The following is a 19,566-nucleotide window of genomic DNA, read 5'->3' as shown; positions in this document are numbered from 1 at the left end:
TACTGGGCTGCGGGGCAGGAGGGCTTTTCTCTTTCATCTTGTAAGTTAGGGCTTGCCCACGTTCTCGGGAAGCTATAAAGCTGATTTAATGGCTTGAGATGAAAATCGATCACGCTAATGCAGAAGCTAACGTCTGAGGAGTCGCTTTGACAAAACGACCGGCCGGGCGGAACGCACTCCGTAAGCCCCGGGCGAGGAGGTCCCCGGCCATGCCCGCTGGGCAGCGGGACAACGCTGCCCTCTCCACTTCGGTTCGCGGGAGGAGACCTGCGAGGCTGCTAAGGGGGAAGCACGGGGGCAAAAAGGAATGAAACCTCCAAAACCGAGCCCCGGCCGCCGTTAGGCCGGCTTCCCGGCGGGCCGTTTTCCGTACGCCGAACGCCGCATCGCCGCGGCGGGGAGGAATGGCTGGACTGCCACTAGGGTCCGGGCGGGACGCGTGCCGAAGAGGCCGGGGCCGGCCGGCGGGCTGCGACAGGCGCTGCCGCGTTCCATTCACAAAGTCCTGGCGCGGCCGCTCGCCTGCCGGTCGGAGGCCGCCTCCCTCTTCCTCTAGGTCTCGGTTTTATGAATGGGCCTGAAGGCGAGCGCCGAGCTCCCTGTTTACTCTGCTCTTTGTGACGTCGCGTTCCCATGACTGGGCGCAAGCGGCCCGCGCTCCATTCACGCGCAGGGGAGGGGGCAGGGGAGGGGCAGGCGGGGCCGAGGGAGCAGGCGCGGGGCGGGGAGCCGGCGCGGGGGGCGGGGGGGGGAGGGCGCGAGGCCCAGAATGGCAAGGGGCGGGGCCTCTCGAGGTAGTAATGAATCTGCCCCCTCCCGGGGGAGTGCAGAGAAGCATTAATACATCTACAAGCTAAAGAGGAAACTCTGGCTGGGGCAGTGCGCGGAGCTCCGGCTGTCGGTGGCGAGCGGCAGCGGCCCGAACGGCAGCGCCGGTGGCGGCTACGGCGGCAGCGGCACAACGGGAAAAATACAATAGAGGCAGCAACAGAAGGGAGCCCCGGTGGTCCTCTCTCCCATAAACACACTCCCCTTCACCTTCCCCTCAGCACCGCGCGCGGTGCCGCCCGGTGCCCGAGGCCGCTCGGACTGCTATGTAACCGCGAGACTGCTGGAGGAAGGGGACCGGGGAGAAGAGGCTCGCCCGTGGGAGGCCGTGGGGGCCAAGTTTGCGGCCACTTCTGCACGCGCTTCCCTTAGCCCCCGCTTGTCCCCTCCTGCAGCCCAACTGGCCCGGGTCCCCTTCGCCTCCTCCTCGAGTGCCCAGCAGCCGCGGTTCCCGGCGACCATGGTGACGGTGGAGGAGCTGCGGGAGATGGACTGCAGCGTGCTCAAAAGGCTGATGAACCGGGAAGAGAACGGCGGCGGCGCGGGCGGCAGCGGCAGCCACGGAGCCTTTGGGCTGTTGAGCGGCGGTAAGTGCCTGCTCCTGGACTGCAGACCGTTCCTGGCGCACAGCGCGGGCTACATCCGAGGCTCGGTCAACGTGCGCTGCAACACCATCGTGCGGCGGCGGGCCAAGGGCTCGGTGAGCCTGGAGCAGATCCTGCCCGCGGAGGAGGAGGTGCGCGCCCGCCTGCGCTCCGGCCTCTACTCGGCGGTCATAGTCTACGACGAGCGCAGCCCGCGCGCGGAGAGCCTCCGCGAAGACAGCACCGTGTCGCTGGTAGTGCAAGCGCTGCGCCGCAACGCCGAGCGCACCGACATCTGCCTGCTCAAAGGTAAACTCTGGCGCCGGGGCGCGAGCTGGAGGGTAGGTGTCGCGGGGCTTGGCGGCCTGCGCCTTAGTGGGCAAGGGAAGAAGTAAGTGCCTGGAGGGACTCGTGGCTGCGTGGGTACCCACGCACTCCTTTGTGCGTGCTGTTTTGCATGGGTTCGCAAGGTTTTCGTGCGTTTGTGTGCAAGTGCGAGCGCCTGAAGTCCTCAGAGACGGTGAAGGTGCGTTTCCTCTGTCACCTGCAAGTCGGTACTCTTCCTGGAGACTGCATTTATTTACGCTCACTAACCGTCAGGTCTCTTAGGCGTAGCGGCTCCACTGCGTTGCCCACCCATATATAGTCCAGGGAGGTGCTCCCGGTGCTAGTGTGCGGGTGCGGAAGGTCAGGCCTGTCGTTTTGGCGTGCTCGGGCCCTGCACTGAGTCCGACCCCTTGAACCCGAGAGGTGGGGAATACGGTGAAGAAGGGCGAGCGCCGAGGTGGGATCGGCTTGGTAAATGCAGAAAGGAAGATCGGGTTGCGGACATTGCGTGGAGCTATCTGCTGCCCAACTCCGAGCTCCGCCTGGAAGGTGGCCAACTTCTCCCGCCTCGGGCTAGACCCCAGCTCCGGGAGCGGGGTAGGGGGGGAGGGGCGGGAGGACTGAGTTTCGGGGAACGCGAGACGCGAACGTGCCCCTTAAATTCAGGCCGCGGAGAAGTACGACCTTTTGTTCAGACGGGGTTTTCGACTGTCTTGTTAGCGCGTGCTTGACTTAAGTGAAACCTGGAGAAACTCTTCGGGGACGGGAGTTCTGGTCAAATCTGGAAGTCAGAAACCCCCAAAGGACCGCGTGCTAAGTAACTGGAGGGCCGGTGCCCCGGCCGCACCTGCCGGGCCTCGTCGGGTCCCGGTCCCTGACGTTCCTCGGGTGGGAGAGCGGACAGGACGGGGTGTGGGTAGGGGCGCCCCTGCCGCGCTGCGCCCCGTCTTCCCACTGCCGCATTCCGCGCATTCTTTCGCCCGCGTCCGGTCCTCGCCTCCGAACCCGAGAGGCGTTTCAGACCCTGGCCTTCAAAGAGCCGCTCCTTTCCCTGCCGGCGTCCTTCGCCTCCTCCCTCCTTTCTTTCCCCTCCGGACCTGCTCGCCCCGGAGGAAGGGAGGTGGTGGAGGGAGGAGGGGCGGAAACCTCTCCCCACCGCCCTTTCCAAAAAGCACAACAAAACTGCTCAGTGCCGCCGAGCCGGGTTCGCCCCTGCCGAACAGCGGGGGGCTTTGTTCTCGGCAGTTGTTTCCTGGCCATTTGACCTGTCAGCTGCTGGGGAAATGCTGCTGTTGACCTTTGGTTGAACTACTAAGGCGATTTTGCTGATATTTCTTTCTCTGTGAGAGCTGCCTTTTGCACCTCCGATCCAGCCTAATCTTCCTTTTTTCTCCCCAAAGCGCTTTAAGAGAAAGTGCCGGGAAGGAGTGGCACCGGAAGGACCGGCGAGCCGGACTCCTGGGACTCGGCGGCCTCGCCTGCCTGGGGGCCGAGCTGTGCCCGGAGCGCCCGGCAGACGCACGTCCGGCTTCCACCCGTGCCAGTGTGGGGGTCCGGGCTGCTGAGCGCGCCTCCCCTCCCCTGCCTGGTGCCGGCGTCCATGGCGACAATGGGAGAAATTTCTCCCGGGAGATAGCCCTTTCGGGTGGCGCGGGCTGCACTCCGAGCCGCGCTGCCCTGGATCCCTCCTGATGGAGAGCCCGAGCCTGTGCCTTCCTTCGCGGGCTCGGAAGCCAGGGCTCTTCTCGAGGTGGTGCAGATCCACGTGGAGGCTGGCTGCGTTTTGTTTTGTTTTTCTTCCTGGAAGAAACCCGTAGGGGATCGCCCTAGAGCCGCAGCTCGGTCGGGGACCTTGACCCCTGGGCTTCCGGGCTCCAGGACGCTTAAGCCCCTGGGAGGGAGGCGTGCTTTTAAGGTTTCCTCCTCCCGCTGGTGGCACCTCCCTGGACCCACAGGGGAGAGGCCAGAGCCAGATCCGTTAGGCTGCTGGGCGCGAGGCTAATGTTAAAGACTGAGTAGGGCAGAAGCCTCTGGGTAAAATGACAGTTCTCTGGTCGTTGGCGAGGTCCCTGGAGGGAGGAAAAGGAGCCATCTAACGGCTCTTTCCTATTGGGCCCTGTACTGCTTCCTGTTGTCTGACCTGGGGTGGTGGGGAGGCCTACCTTCCGCTTCTCAAAGTCGATATCCTTTAGTATCTAGGCCTGGGCGGCAGGTTGAACTAATGCCTCTTCTGGAACAGGCCAGGGGGAGTAGCCAGGACACTCAGCTGAACAGCTGTGTCTTCTAAGGGAAAGGAGCCTGCTTTGGAAGCAGCCGCCTGAAATTCAGTGGTGGTGGTGGTGGTGAGGGGCTTGTTCTGTAGCGATGGTAGAAGCTGCCAGGTTCACAGGGTCGTATGCTATTAACCTGGCTTCTTTTCATATGTGTGCTAAGCAGAGGAAGTATTAATTAACACCGTTCCTCTTCCTTCCCTTGGCCCTCTAATGAAAAGGCATCCCTAGTGAGTTGAGGGAGAACCGGGAAGTGTCTGCTCCCACACCGCTGGAAGAGGACAGCCATGCCTCCTAAGTTCTAGTGGAGAAGCCAGTAAAAGGGAGAAAATGTGGGCTCATGGAAGGGCACTCTGGGGGCGGAGAACTAATGGGAAACTGGGGAGGAAAAGCCCCTTAGATTATCTTTAGTAAATGCCTAAATTGATTCAGTGTTGGGTAATTTGGTTCCCATCGGAGTTGTTCATTTTAATTTCCATCTAATGGGACTTTCTGTATATCTCATTGCACATGTGGTGGGGAATGTGAAAGGAAAAGTGGCCAGACCCGACTGTTCTCTGCCAACCTACAGGAACAGAAAAACAGAATATTTTCGGAAGTTATATTATCCTTTCCAGCCAAAGGCTATCTAATTCTACCAACTAATTGTGTTTAATAATCTGAGTTTTCTATTTCTGCCACGTGGACGTGCGTTGGTAGAAATGAGTTAGCTGCAGGTGGTTAACTAACACCACATGCAAGAATTCGTAGTTAAGAGTAAATGTTACTTAATACCAATAAAATGCTGCCTGGCCTTTACATTTCCTAAATGTTATCCCAAGTTTTGCTAAGAACGGTAACCTTAAATCACTACACTCTCTGGTCTTTTTGCTAGTAGAAGATTCCCATTGGGGCAAATCTTCCCCCCACCCCCACCCCCCAACTTTAAGCTCATTTTATTTAAAGTCCTGTAAGGCATTTTGGGGGAAAGTTTAGAAATTTCAGCTTGTCAGATTTCATTAGAGTACACACCTCCTTTGAACTCCCTTTCTTTCCTTGATAGCTCCTCAGATGAGGGTTTTAGACCCTGGGCATTAGAGAAGGACAAAAAGGGCATTTTCTTACCCTAATATCTTACTTTTCTCCTGTCTCAAATTCATCTCAGCTCATGACTTTTGTCCGTTCTTTAAGTTCTGATTTAAAAGTTGTCCTGGCCCTGTCTTGAGGCAGTGGGACGATCAATTAGATATCAATTAGATAGCTTCTCCCTCCAGGTTGGGACTCACATACACTGTAGTCCTAAGGCCTGACCCTACAGACTGTGACATTACACTTTCTGTAGGAAACAGCCCCCAAGGCCAATGATGGAGTGGGGGGAGCGCTCAGCCAGCAGCTGAGCTGGGTCTTGTCTCTCTCTGTCTCCATTTCCCTGGCCCATCCTAGTCCCCCAGGAGGTCAGTGGCAGCAGACAGCAAACCCCGGCTGGGGGTGGGGGGGATGACGTTGCACACCTTTTGACCCAAAGAGAAACGGACTGGCCTTTCTTCTTATAAATGTGATACAGTGCCCGTGCCAGCCAAGGATTGAGAGCATTAGAATTACACACAATGGCAGGCCTTAGAGCTAATCTCTCACCTCTGTTGTCATTCGTTAAAGAATGACCCCGAGCGAAGCAAACTCCTTCGACCTGGATATTTCCAATCAACAAAAGTAACAAAAGACCGGGTGCAGGTATCAATTGAAAGTGAAAACCCTATCACTAGGAAGCCTATCACAGGTCCCTTGGGCTTGTCCTGAGGGCTTATAGGAGAGACGGGCTACACTGGGAACTGAGGGAAGGTGGCTTTTCCAAGGAGCCAAGAAATTCCTTTAAAAAATCAGAACATCTGAAACCAGATAGCCAGTTTCCTTACCGGGAGGCAGTTGCCGCCTAACAAAGGAAGTTTGACAGGAAGAAAAGTTCACTCTCCAGCGGAAGGCAGCACCAGCCAGCTTGCTGAATGTAGCAGATAGCCCAGAAGGACTGGGAGGGACCGTGAACCAGCTCCAGCTCCAGGGTGGCATTAAGTGTCAGCCAGCTGGCCCAGGACGCGCAGGTCTGTGTGTGGGGTCCCAGGGTGGGAAGCTCACTTAGGTAAATCTTCAGCACTGCTCAGCGTTTACGTGGGTGCTTACTAAGTTAACACCCGCATCAACGGGAGTTCTCAAAGTCGAATGACCCCAGACTTTCTTGCTGGGCAGCGTTTGGCTCGTACTGATAATGAAGTCCCAGGAGAGCAAGCCCCTGTCTGTGAACGGGTGACATTCTGAGTGTTTGAGAGAGGGTGACTGGAAGAGCGACAGCCATATTAAGATCTGTGACCACTGTCCCCACCAAATGACTGGCTTCCCCATCACAGACCCCACTAAGAGTCCTACTGTGGTGATGTGATCGGCACTGCACCAGCCTGTCCTTTCTAGAGCACTTTTATGCGCACCGTCGCAGCCCTGCATGGACGTGTGGACAGTGGGTCATCCTTTTCAGTAAGCTGTGACAGTTGTCTTGCTTTGTATGAGAAAAAGAGCGTGGAGTTCAGCTAGCTATGGATGTGGTTATCCCTCAAAAAAAGTTGGGGGGGTATTATATTCCTTTTCTTCCCTCTAGACACTCACGTTTCAAAATTAAGATGAGAAAATGAGAGCTTTAAGACCAGAAAGTCTATTATTTTTTCTTTAAGTTTTCTTTTCTTAACGTTTTACTTATTTTTGAGACAGGGAGAGACAGAGCATGAACAGGGGAGGGTCAGAGAGAGGGAGACACAGAATCTGAAACAGGCTCCAGGCTCTGAGCTGTCAGCACAGAGCCCGACGTGGGGCTCAAACTCACGGACCGCGAGATCATGACCTGAGCCGAAGTCGGCCGCTCAACCGACTGAGCCACTCAGGCGCCCCCAGAAAGTCTATTATTAAGAACATGGGAAAAACAGGTCAAAATTAGTCAGAGTATCTGTTATGGAATTACATCCAATTGGAGCTACACAAAACAGGCGGAAAGTCATTGGTGTATGTGTCATGAAACTGCATTCAGAAGCTAGAAATGCAGATCTTAGACACCTGCTTTGCAGAGAAGTTTGTGATATTTAGAATCGCAGAGTATCAGAAGTTAAAGATGATAACAGTCTGAAATCCTTGCATCGTGACCCCGTAGGGATACAGATACACCTGAAACCAGAGGCCCATGAACTTCTACCTTCTTTAAATGCAGTGGATTCTAGAAGTTTCTATCCTGTTGTGTTTCCTTAAATAAAGAGTCTAGTTATGACTCTTTAGTGGCAACCTGTAGTTTGAAAAACACCAGTTAGATGCAGAGTTTGGTGAAATGTCACGAGTGTCCAGATCCTTTCTGTTTCTACGTGTGTCTTCAATGGGATGAAACCAGCAGTCTGTGCCTCCCCCGGGAGAAGGACCACCAGGAAGGCAGAGATGGGCACACAGCAGGGTCGGCTCCCGGTGGCCAGACTAGCAGGTGGCTTCGAGGCCAGTGGTCTGAACGCTGGCACTGCCCTTACCTGAGGTTGCCCTGCGCCTCAGTTTCCTCATCTGTAAAACTGGGGCCAGTCACCCCTCAAGGACTGCTGCTTGGGAAGAACCTGGCACATAGCATTTCTTCTATCCCTTTTAGTAACGTGGAGCCGATACCCGGCGTGGACGTGCTGGTCTTGTGGAGTGTGGACGTGGGTGGTTCCTCACTTGCAGCCTTCTGTCCCTGCCACCCTGCCTGCCACCCCGCCTGCGTGCTCTGGGGCTGTCCTTCCGTGCTGCGCGCAGCCGAGGTCCCAGCCCGGTGCCGCTCTCCACCCGCAGGAAGGAGCTCCTTGGGTGCAACTGTTCATAACGGTCAGCCACAGACCCTCCAGAGCTAGCGACAGCTCAGGAGGGAGAATCCCTTCCACGGCTGCCTGCCTGGGACACTCCAGTCCCTCAGGCAAATCTGCTTGTTCACTTGGTTCCTTTCTGCTTGTTCTTTAAAGAGCTGCCAAAGGGAACGGACCTCAGTAATCCTGTTTCTGCTCCACTCCAATGCTGCCTTCTCCCGCCCTCTCTGCCCTGTTATGAGAGGGTTGGGGGTGGTGCGGATGACAAATGGCCCCCCTTCAAGCCTGGCCTGGCCCCCCGGGTCACCTCTGTCCCTCCCAGTTGGCTGCTTGCCCCCTGCCTGCCACACCCCGAGGGCATCGGCCAGCTCGGGAGCCTTCTGGGCTGTGGGTGCTGTGCCACCTGCGGGGCTGACTGAGGATCGACCTGGAGGCAGCAAATGTCCCCTATGGGGAAAGGTCCTGGAACTCAGGCAGTGAACTCAGCCCTTCTGCTGTCTAACTACCAGATCTCAAGACTGTGACTGGAAAAATAAGTAAAGCCCAGGAGGAGAGGGCTGTCCAGAGTCTGGGAAATGGCCCGTAATGCTGGAGTCCCCCCTCCCCGAGGCCAGGTGCAGAGCACTGGCTGTTCCAGTCAGTCCTCAGAGGATGCCAGGTGCGGATGTCTCATCACGCTTTACAAGTGCGGGAGAGGCTCAGAGAGGTTCGATGACAGCCCCAGGCCGCACAGCTTGATGACTTAACCAGGTTGGGATTCAACGCAGGCCTTTTCAGTCTGGTGCCCTGTCCCTCACCTTCTCAGCAATGGGAAGGACATTGTGTGTTGACCACTCTGAGGCTCCTCCTACTTCCGCTGCCCTTTGGTGGGGGGGTGCTCCTCCTCGGTGACCTCACAGCCTGGCCCTGGCCCTCCTGTGTCTCCAGCACTCGCTTTCAGGGGGGCAGCGCTAGTCTGCCTGTCTGGGTGACAAGCTTTGGGAGCGCACCGCCCATGTCTTCCATAGCTTTGAAAACAGCATATTTGAACAGCTCAAATTACGTAATAAACACAGGAAATCATTTTACTTAAAAGTCTTTAAATCCTATAGAAATACATAGAGTAACAGCTAATGGCTTTGTATATAGGTGTTCAACAATGGTTTGTTGATTGATTCACTTCCCCTTCTGCCTTTCAAAGGGGAACATTTAAGGAAGTTTCCCAGAGTTCTACCTTAGGAACTTGAGCTAAAGACATTTGCTGGAAGAGCCATCTTCCCTCATTATTCACTGCATTTGGGGCAGCAATGTTTGTAGCCTTGTAAAGAAAAGGGGGTGCTAATGGGAAGGAGGGGTGCCCCTGTGCTGAGATGACCATTAAGGCCACCAACGCGCCCGAAGCTGCCAGTACTGGGCCCTCTCCTCCGGGGGAAGCTGGTTATTGTGACTCAGCAGGAGCCGGGCCTGTGACCAGAGAGATCCCCATTTATATCCCGAGGGAGGGAACGGAGGGGAACAGAGAGGAAAAAATGTATACCCTGTTCTGTAAGCCTTATGATGTGGCGAAGAAGCATTCCCTTCTTCTGCAAAGCAGAATTTTCTAGGGCTGGGATCTGGGCAAGTGATTGACTGTCACATGTCTGCATGTCGGAAGGTTACCATGAATGTCTCTAGGAACCCGTGACACCATGCCGCTTACGAGTCAGGATTTAACGGTGCTAGCTACATTCGGGACTGTTGGTTGAATGGTCGCTTCACAACCTGTAGGCTCTCCTGAATGAATTTGTAATATGTTTCGGGTCCTATGGAAACTGCAAGATAAAAATACAAGCAGGGCCACACAAGGACCGTGGATGCTAAGTTACTCGCAAAGCAAAGTCCCAGAACTGAGAGTAAGTCGGATACTGACCAAGCGCTTCTCTTCTAGTGTTTCCTGCCCCTCTCCTGCCTCTCTGCCCTCCGCCAGCCAGCAGGAGCTTTTCGGCTTGGCACTAACACTATTCCAGAGAAGTCGGCCCTTTATCTCTTTTTACTTAAAAGACCTCCCTTCCCCGGAAGACGATCCCACAGATAACCATTCCAGAGCTTAGCAACTCGCAGGTCAGGAAATCCTGCCTTGCCCCAAACCTGTATGTAGCAAGAGGGATTTATATTTAAGCCCGTTTCCTCTTATTTTGGCCCCTTGCTGATGAACAGCTGTTCATGAGGCTGGGCGATTGGCATCTGTTCTGTTGCTGAGATCCAGAAGGGCTGGTGCCAGGGTAAATTTTTTTTCCTTCTCTCCCACATTGCAGAACCTCTCCAAAGGCAGGACTGGAGGTGGGGGATGACAGACATCTTTGCAGGCCCCAGGGCCCAGCACCAGACTGCCTCGGGGCTCCTGGAAACACACAATGGCTAGTCTTCCATGCTTGGTCATCACCCCAAGAAGCTGCTGTGGAAAGTCCCTTCTGCATATCCCCTGCACGTCGTCCTTTCTGTATCTGCCTCCCAAACCTAAGTCTTGCTCCTAAAACTTCCCTTCCAGCCTTCAGGATGCAGCCCTGGCCAAATGCGGCTCTCTGAAGGTTCCATAGCCGTGATCTCTGGGCCCACAGCGCCACCCGGTGGTCAATGTAGATCCGGCTGTTCCCAGCTTCCAGCCGTTCTCCTCAGTCCAGGAGTCAGATTCAAGTACTTTTCTGGGGTTTTGCCGGCTTCGTGACTCTATTAACACCAACGTCTTTCTCTTTTACAGGTGGCTATGAGAGGTTTTCTTCCGAGTACCCAGAATTCTGTTCCAAAACGAAGGCCCTGGCAACCATCCCACCTGCTGTTCCCCCCAGCACTGCTGAGTCCTTGGACGTGGGCTGTGGCTCCTGTGGAACCCCGCTGCACGACCAGGTAGACCCGGGCGCAGAGCCTGGGAGAAAGGGGCAATGAGAGGGGGTGAGGCGGGGGCAAGGGGGCTTATTTTCAGAGTTCTGCTTTTCAGAGGCTTTGGGTCCAGTGCCTCAATTTGGGGAGAATGGAGGGAACCCCGGGTACTGGGGTGCAGTGTTAGGGAGGGTCCATTTGTTCCTTCCTTCCCTCTTACTGCCCTCATTTGGAAACATACAAAGACCTAACTTTCTGACTTTGCCTCTAACTTCACGTGCGGACACGCAGGGCTTGCTGAAGCCAGCGCATGTGGGCTGCTGTGTAGAAAGAGCCAGGCCACCCTGCCGTGTACAAGCCAATTGCAAACGCCCAATGGACATAAATGGTTGGCCAACCCTCCCCCAAGAAAACCGGCTTAAGCTGCTCTGTGTCTTACCAGCCTTTGCACTTAGACGGAAAGGGAGTGGATTCATAGGGTCCAGCAAGTCTGCTGTCAGATCCCAGACCATTTGAGTTGGTCTGACTCAGAAAACGTCACGAATTGCAGCCCCCATTTCCTCATAGATCCCGCCTCTTGTCTGTGAGGCCGAAACAGCATCCGTTTCTAATGTGCCCAAGGAAATAAGTCCCTCGACCCCACAACAGACAGCCTGGCGCTGAGTTAGGTGTAGATTCGTGTCCTAAGTGGTGTGGCAAGGCCGGTGTTGTGTCTGCCACTTTATTTATCGAGGGGGAGGAGGGCTGCTTGAACCGGCAGGTGGGGCCCACGAGGCTTGACCTGTCCTGGCTTTGCCGCTCACAGCAGAGCGGAGCGTAAAGGCTAGAGAAGCCCACCGGGCCCGGTGTCCCGCCAGGAGCCCCAGCAGGCTAAGGGGAGACCCGGAAGGGCTGTGTCCACAGGCGTTCTCCCCTGGGCCTGTGAAAGCCCACCTCGCCCAGGTACCCCCCGCCCTGTCATTTTCCTGGGGGCCTTCACTCACGATGTTGGGGGCACTCTGCCCTCTCTTTCTGGCGCAGGGGGGTCCTGTGGAGATCCTTCCCTTCCTCTACCTCGGCAGTGCCTACCACGCTGCCCGGAGGGACATGCTGGACGCGCTGGGGATCACGGCCCTGTTGAATGTCTCCTCCGATTGCCCGAACCACTTTGAAGGCCACTATCAGTACAAGTGCATTCCCGTGGAAGACAACCACAAGGCAGACATCAGCTCCTGGTTCATGGAAGCCATTGAGTACATCGGTAGGTTGGCTCTGGTGGTGCGGTGCAGGGTGCCGGCCGAGTGCGGGAGGTTGTGAGGGAACCACGGGTACTTGCCTGCGGAAGGAGGGACCGAAGGGGCGCGGTCGCCAGGGTGTGCCCGTTTCCCCTGTGCCTCTGAGGAAGGCTCACTGCCTGGATGCTGTGTTGGGTGGGGATAGGAAGAGAGACTCCCCAGCCGGGCCGTTAGCTTATCTAGGCAATAACGTTTTCCCTGCGTGGCTCCAGATGTCTAGATGATAAGGCTTTGGGGATGGGGAGGAAACAAATAAAGGGAGAACTGGGCCAGTGTTTTTTGTTCCTGCACATGGAAATCCTTGAAGGTATGTTGGGATTTAACCGGCTTTACCATGCGTTTTTCCCAAGCTTAGTGCATTTGTTTGGATCAGTCTCAAAAAAATAGCCCAGAATGGGTGGAAGGAATCCTAGAGTTCTTTGCGGTGGGCTTCCTCCTCCCCCTCCTCGGCCGCCAACGTTATTCCTGGACCGGGAGTGCCCCTCCCCCAACACTCTTCCCTGCCCTTCCCCCCCCCCCCCCCACCCCCTTGGCGCCTCCCGCACCTGCCATCTGGTGGAGCCTGGGGACCGCGCGCGCGGGGCACTAACCGCGTGGCGCTCTCTGCCCCAGATGCCGTGAAGGACTGCCGCGGCCGGGTGCTGGTGCACTGCCAGGCGGGCATCTCGCGCTCGGCCACCATCTGCCTGGCCTACCTGATGATGAAGAAGCGGGTGAGGCTGGAGGAGGCCTTCGAGTTCGTCAAGCAGCGGCGGAGCATCATCTCGCCCAACTTCAGCTTCATGGGGCAGCTGCTGCAGTTCGAGTCGCAGGTGCTGGCCACGTCCTGCGCCGTGGAGGCCGCCAGCCCCTCGGGGCCCCTGCGGGAGCGGGGCAAGGCCACCCCCACGCCCACCTCGCAGTTTGTCTTCAGTTTCCCGGTGTCGGTGGGCGTGCACTCGGCCCCCAGCAGCCTGCCCTACCTGCACAGCCCCATCACCACGTCCCCCAGCTGCTAGGGCCGCTCGGAGCCCCCCACCCACACCCCGCGAGCCCGCCGGCCCCGCGGGGACTGACCAGCGTGGGGAGCAGGTGGCCAAGCTCCTCCCCCTTTGCTCCTCCTGGGCCAGCCTGGGGCCAGCTAGAATGGCAATAAGGACTTCGAATACACCTACTACGAGCAAACAAAACACTCCAACCTAGAGCAATAACGGCTGCGGCTGCCTCAGCGGGCAGGGAAGACCTTGGTTTGGTTTGTGTGTCTGTTACTTTTCAGATAGGAATTTCTTACCTCATTTTTTTAAGCGGTAAGGCTTGAAGTTAGGAAACCCACAGATCCTGGCAAATGTGCCCACCCAGTTTTGTTAAGGTGGGGGGGAAGTGGGGGGGGAGTGGGAAAGGGACAAAAAGAAAACAAGTTTGCCAGAAGTGCCTGGTTCTGTGTGCTTCGTCCTTTTCTTGTTCTTGTAACAGGTTTTTTGTTTTTTTTTTCGTTGTTTTTGTTTTTTGGTCGATGTTTTGTTTGTGTTCTTTGACGAAATCTTATAGGACGTGGTTTTCCTTTTGAAGTCACCAACAGGTGAATAATTACGCTTCGTCATAAATAAAAGTATTTATTAAGAATTTCCTCAGAGTATGTAAGTACAAGGAGTCTAGTGACAGTGAATTTTGGATATGTTTCTGTCGATGTCCCGCAGCGGAGCACGATAGCGTGCAAATGTCGAAGCAGTTAGAAGGGAAATGGCATCTCGCGGGTGTGGACGAGGTGGCGGGATAGACACCTGGGATTGGTTGCCACTGAGAAGCAGGCAGGGTGGGGTGGCAGGTGGAAGGAAGGTGAGGACTGCTGTTTGATGACTTTTGAGGCTGGTTCCTGGGCACATGGAACACTAAAGTGGCTCTACATCCCGACAGTACAGTCTTTTCTTTCTGAGGATCGGTGATCCAGTTGGCGGGAGCATGTTCTCACAGACCTGCCTGAGGACTTGCAAATCACGTGTGATAAATGCCATGTTGCATAAGGCGCGCCTGAAAAATTGGGCGCAGTGGAGATTTTCCTCCAGGGAATCACTGGGCCGGGCCGTCGGGGAACCCAGCTGACTAGAGCCAGACGTGATGTGAATCCTGTGAGAGTGGAAGTACGCCAACAAATTCTTGCTTCTTAAAATTCCCCGGCTTAGGTGAATATTTTTTAAAGGCCCTTATTTGAATAAAAAGAGGGGAATGGACACCATGTTTCAGGTCTAGGATGGAAGAGTGTGTGTGCGAGGAGCTGGGCAGACCCTTTGCTTGGGAGCTGGCTGCTGGGCTCCTGGAATGGGCACCGTGGGTGCTTGGGTGCCATTTTGGAATCCATTCTTGGGATAATGCCATTTGAAGGGGCCTTTCCAGATGGAGGTAAGGCTTTCTGAGGGAGAAGGATGTTGTGTGTGGGTTGGGCTTGGGGGGAGGGAGGAGGGAAGCTACATGTTACTTCAATTGTAGTAGTGTGGAACAGTGTTGTTACTGAGTGCCAGCTTAGAGGTATTTGCAAACTTGTCTAGAAATGAGAGCATGTTTATTTTTTGGTTGTTTTTTTGTTCTTTGTTCTTTTGTTTTTTTGTTCTTTAGCCCCTTGTGAGTCTAGATCTAAATGAATATTCTTGCTCATCCGTAAATAACTTCAAGCCTCAATGTCAGAATCGTGTTGGAATGCTCTTTCTTATCCTGGCATCCCAGACAGGACCAGGTTCATTACATTTCCTTCCATAAACATGAACCTGTGCTGGCATCACTCATCCTGCCTTTGTCAAGCCCTGTCTTTGGGTGAGGCCAGAGTTCCCGCTTCCTGTTTTTAGAAAAGCCAAAGGCTCCCTCATTCCCTAGGAGCTGCCTGGCTGAATAGGGGTGAGGTGTGGAGGGGTTAAGATGCCTGGACAATGGACCTATTTAGAGGTGGCACAGCTGGCCATTCCCACTTTTTCCTTGATTCCTGGAGGTTGCTCTGTGTTTTGCGGTGAATGAGGTCCACTGGGTTCTGCAGCTGAGGGAGCCCTGGGTTCCAACAGCAGATGGACCTGGGGGGCAGGGTGGCTGTTGCAGGGGGAGGAAAAGTAACCTGGAACAGACTACTTTCTATAGAACAAGTGCACATCCGCCAAAACCTGTGTTTTCCCAGACTGGATTCCAACCATGTGGACAGTCGGAGCTCAGGACCAGCCCCAGACACGTCTTCCCCCCACTTTCCAATTCAAGTCTTCCGTCACTGTGTCAAACTGCTATTTATAAAGCCATTTTCTTTGTACTTGATGACAACGTGAGTCCCAGAACTCTCAGAAATAAAAATAGGAAATTGGCTTGATAGGAAGAGGGGATTTGGGGGAGGTGGTCATAATTCTGCCATCAGAAGCCTCTTTGATGACTCGACATAACTCTAATGAAGACACCACCACAGGGTCAGTTCAAATGGTCAGGTGGGTTTCCATTGGCCTCTCTCCCATGAAGTGATTTCTGGTGATGCAAACTTTCTGTGATGGCCGGAAAACGTTGCCACTTTCACTGATTATCAGCCATGCTGTTGGCTACCTTGGATCTCCTCTAGAGACCAAGGGTTGCTGTCAGCTCCCAGAATCTTGTGTGACCAAGGGTGTTTGTGGATCGCTGAGGGTAACACACCTGACTTTCCCATGGAGACATACCAGGCTGAAAGTGCCACGAACAGGTGGCCGGCAGCTCACAGTCTCAGTCCTTTCCTCCTGAGGCCATTTTGCTCAGGTGCTTGTTGGAACTGGATTCCAGAGTTTTCAACAAGGTTGGGATGCCATGAGAAAAAAATGTAAACATCTGTGGGAAAGTGGACAGACGGAGGCAGGATGGTTGATCGGGATGGGAGTTGGCCACCAAGCCCAAAGTACGGAAGGGGTGGTTCACCTTGACTGTCCACCGGCATCAGCTGGGGAGTTTTGAAAACCTTGCTACCAGGCCAATTAAGCCAGGATTTCTGGAGTTGGGACCGAGGCATCCGTGTGTTTCTGAGCTCCCCAAGTGTGCCCCATGTGCGGCCAAGATGGGGAAAATGGCCTTGCTTTCTGGAAGGCTAGTCTTCATGACAGAACTAGCTTGTCCCGAAGAAACCACAGCCAGGGGTTGGTCAGTGGCTCAGCAGGGTCTTGCCACCCGTCCCAGCCTGGCTGCGGGACAAGATGGTTTCTATCAGGAGCTCAAGGAGCATGTGACCTCCTGAAGGGGGCACCTCTCAGGCTCCTCGAAAGTCATCTGATCTGTGGAATGTTGGCGAATTGAATACAGTGTCTGGACATTGGGGTCTTTCCTTACATTTTCCTTGTCGAACAGGAAAGATGGGGAGTTTCACCTCTTGAAGATAACCCCGTCCCCGACGGGCACCCTGCCTGTTCTTAGAGCTTATGAGTCATATGAGGAAGAGGCTTCTTCAAGACAGAGCAATGCAATACTTGTAACTTTTGTAAATAGCCCCGTCTTTCAGAGTGATGTCATTTCTACATTTGATATGCTTGTATTTCTGTAGGATGTATATAGTTTAGGGGATTTTTTTTTGTTTGGTTTTGTTTTTTAGAAAAGTTGACATGTCTGTTTTTATTTATTGCTTGAAAAAGATCATTTGAAGAAAAATAAATACATTTTCAACCACCTCTGGCCTGGTTTATTCTTTCCTTGAAAACTGCTCTGCTGGGATGACTTGGAAGAGAAGGGAAGGACTGGGTCACTTAATGTGCGCTTAGTGACATTGACAGTAAGATGGTAGGCAGACTGGCTGGTAAAATCAGTGACCCCACTGTTCTCCCTGATGACCACTTGAGGACAGTGATGGTATAGCTGACGTGCATCTCTGAGAACCTGATTTCTCTAGGCACACTCTTACGGGAAGAATTCGACAGTGGAGCACCTGGGTGGCTCAGTCGGGCCTGTGTCTGACTTCGGCTCAGGTCATGATCTCATGGTTTGTGAGTTCGAGCCCCGCATCGGGCTCTGTGCTGACAGCTGGGAGCCTGGAGCCTGCTTCGGATTCTGTGTCTCCCTCTCTCTCTGCCCCTCCCCCACTCACTCTCTGTCTCTCTCTCCTTCAAAAACAAACAAAAAGAACAGTAAGAGACAGGGACTGTCCTTCATCTGAGAATTTCCTTAGGGCCAAGCACAGGATGAAGCGAAAAGGATGGCTCCTTGGTGGGAGGAGTCAGTCAAACTGCCTAAGCAGGAAGCGATTAGGGCTATAGTAAAATGTATAAGGCATCACTACCACTGGGACACCCCTCCCCATTGATAAAAGGTCCTGCCTGACTCACACAGAATCTTTGGAAAGTTTACTGACTTCATATTCCATTGGGATCATGGAAATCACCAGCATGTTTGAAGGCCAGATTGAAGAAATACCTGGATAAAGAATTATATAAATTGGCGGTCCCCCCAGTGCTGATCTGCGGATTGTTATCAGATTCCTTTGTGCAGATTTCCCAAGTTGTAAACCAAAAGCAATTAAACCTCATTCCCACTCTATCATTTTTATTTGATATTCTGGAAGCCCTACCCAATGTGATTAGGAAGCCATAAAAATGAGGCATACAGTTTGGAAAGTGGGAAGCCAACTTGTTTGCAGAGGATATGTGTCAGGAAAACAGGAGAACCAACCAAGAGATGATCAGAAGTAAGAAAATTCAGTAAGCACTTGATGGTAAAATTAATATGAAAAAAGCAATAGGTGCTGCTATGTGAACATATCCATCAACAGTAAGATGGGAGTCGATCCCACTTACAGTATAACTTACAGATGAAATGCCTACAGGGCACCTGGGTGGCTCAGTGGGTTAAGCATCCAGCGTCGGCTCAGGTCATGACCTCATGGTTCATGAGTTCGAGCCCTATGTCAGGCTCTGTGCTGACAGCACAGAGCCTGCTTCAACTCCTCTGCCCCCCCCGCCCCCCCCCCCCACTGCTTTTCTCTAAATAAATAAACTTCAAAAAAAAAAAAGATGAAATGGCTAAAATAAACTTTACCAGGCATAGGCAAGACCTATATAATGGACATGGTACAGCCCTACCAAGGGGTTTCTAAGAACACGTGAAAAAAGTAAAAGATATACTATGCTCTCTGATAAACAGACTTGATACTGGAAAAAATATTTCTCTATAAATTATACATTTTTAAAAATGTTTATTTCTGAGACAGAGAGAGACAGAGCATGAGTCAGGGAGGGGCAGAGAGAGAGGGAGACACAGAATCGGAAGCAGGCTCCAGGCTCTGAGCCATCAGCCCAGAGCCCGATGCGGGGCTCGAACTCTCACGGAGGGTGAGATCACGACCTGAGCCGAAGTCGGCCGCTCAACTGACTGAGTCACCCAGGCGCCCCTGTAAGTTATACATTTAATGTGATCTCACAACACCTACAGGATTTGTAAAGAACATGGAAAAATGATTCTTATTTCGCCTGGAGAGCTAAATGTGCAGAAATGGGCAGGATGGGAGAGAATGGCAAGGTGGGGGGATGGGGATTATATATATCCTTCTCTCCTGTGGGAGATTATCTAAAACGTAGAGGTTCTTGGGCCCACCTAAGACTTCCTCAGCCAGAGACCCTACAGACTCCCACAGGCGATGTCCGATTTACCACTCAGGAATCCCTGATACAGCTTTGTCTCTTCCACCCTCCCCCTTCCATTCAACCCCCAGACCCTGACTTCGGATTACTGTCACTATTACTATGACAACTTACCCCAAGAGCTTCCTTGTATAAACCAGTAACCGCTTTATTTTGCTGACGAATTTGTAGATTAGAAACTTGGGAAAGGCCCCGCTAAGCAGTCCTCCCTCGGCGTGTCTCAGGTGGTCCCAGTCCGTGACAGCTTGCACCGCTGTCATCCGAAGGTGGTTAGGCCATGCCTCCAAAATGGCACAAATGGCTGGCAGCGATGCTCTCAGCTAGAGTTCAGTTGTGACGGTCACTTGGACCGCCAACACACGCCCTCTCCTGAGGGCAGTCAGATTTCTCATGAGACGAGTGGTCCAGTCAACACCCCTTTTTACAATCTGGTTTCAGAAGTCACTTCCTCCCTACTTGGTTGACGCAGTGTCAGGCCTCCTCAGACTCAAGTTTTGCTCCTAACCAAGAGACATTTATCATCTAAGATCTCCTCCAAGGACTGAAACAGCTTCCGGCCACCACTCACACTGTCTACGGCCCCTTCTGATCCAGAAAACATCACAAGATAAATCCATTCTTCGAAAAACGACATGCTCGAACAGTGCAATCCCAGGAGGGAATGCAGGTAGGAGGGTCTGAAGCAACCACTGATTTCAAGACCCCCACCTCACCATGAGAGTTCACCTTTTTACATCTGCGTCCACCCAAGGTGTCTTCCCCGCTGCACGGCGGGGCATAGAGACCAACCCAGTGCATGAGACGGAGAACAAGTGGCTAGAGAGAGTGTGCTGGGTTTTCCTCCAGCAGAATACAAAGCTACTGAAATTGTACCTGGCAGCCAGTTGAGGCAGGCAGGCCAGGATAGCTGAGGGGTCTCTGGACAGACACATTCCCGTGAGCCCTTGCGAAAACTCCTTTCCCCTGTGTCTCTGCGGGCACATACAGTGCCGTGAGGGTAGGGAGGTTTGGACTGGATTTTCATC

The 19,566-nt window shown here is 53.8% G+C and overlaps 1 protein-coding gene across 1 annotated transcript; it reads left to right on the top strand.

The window, feature by feature from the left end:
* Positions 1–762: 762 nt before the first annotated feature.
* Positions 763–16,541, top strand: DUSP4 (dual specificity phosphatase 4). Its single transcript, XM_047857065.1, has 4 exons — positions 763–1,721; positions 10,559–10,704; positions 11,698–11,917; positions 12,564–16,541. Exons 1-4 carry the CDS (start codon positions 1,289–1,291, stop codon positions 12,947–12,949), a joined length of 1,185 nt encoding a protein of 394 aa, XP_047713021.1. The 5' UTR covers positions 763–1,288; the 3' UTR covers positions 12,950–16,541.
* Positions 16,542–19,566: the final 3,025 nt, after the last annotated feature.

The sequence above is a fragment of the Prionailurus viverrinus genome, chromosome B1 (genome assembly GCF_022837055.1).
Source record: "Prionailurus viverrinus isolate Anna chromosome B1, UM_Priviv_1.0, whole genome shotgun sequence".
NCBI lineage: Eukaryota > Metazoa > Chordata > Mammalia > Carnivora > Felidae > Prionailurus > Prionailurus viverrinus.
This window is presented reverse-complemented; position numbering and strand designations above follow the sequence as displayed.

Bases quoted from the DNA above. Each gene is read 5' to 3' on its own strand.
- DUSP4 (XM_047857065.1), top strand. From the start codon at position 1,289: ATGGTGACGGTGGAGGAGCTGCGGGAGATGGACTGCAGCGTGCTCAAA. The intron at 10,705-11,697 runs GTAGACCCGGGC...TTTCTGGCGCAG, and splicing joins GAACCCCGCTGCACGACCAG to GGGGGTCCTGTGGAGATCCT. The intron at 11,918-12,563 runs GTAGGTTGGCTC...TCTCTGCCCCAG, and splicing joins GGAAGCCATTGAGTACATCG to ATGCCGTGAAGGACTGCCGC.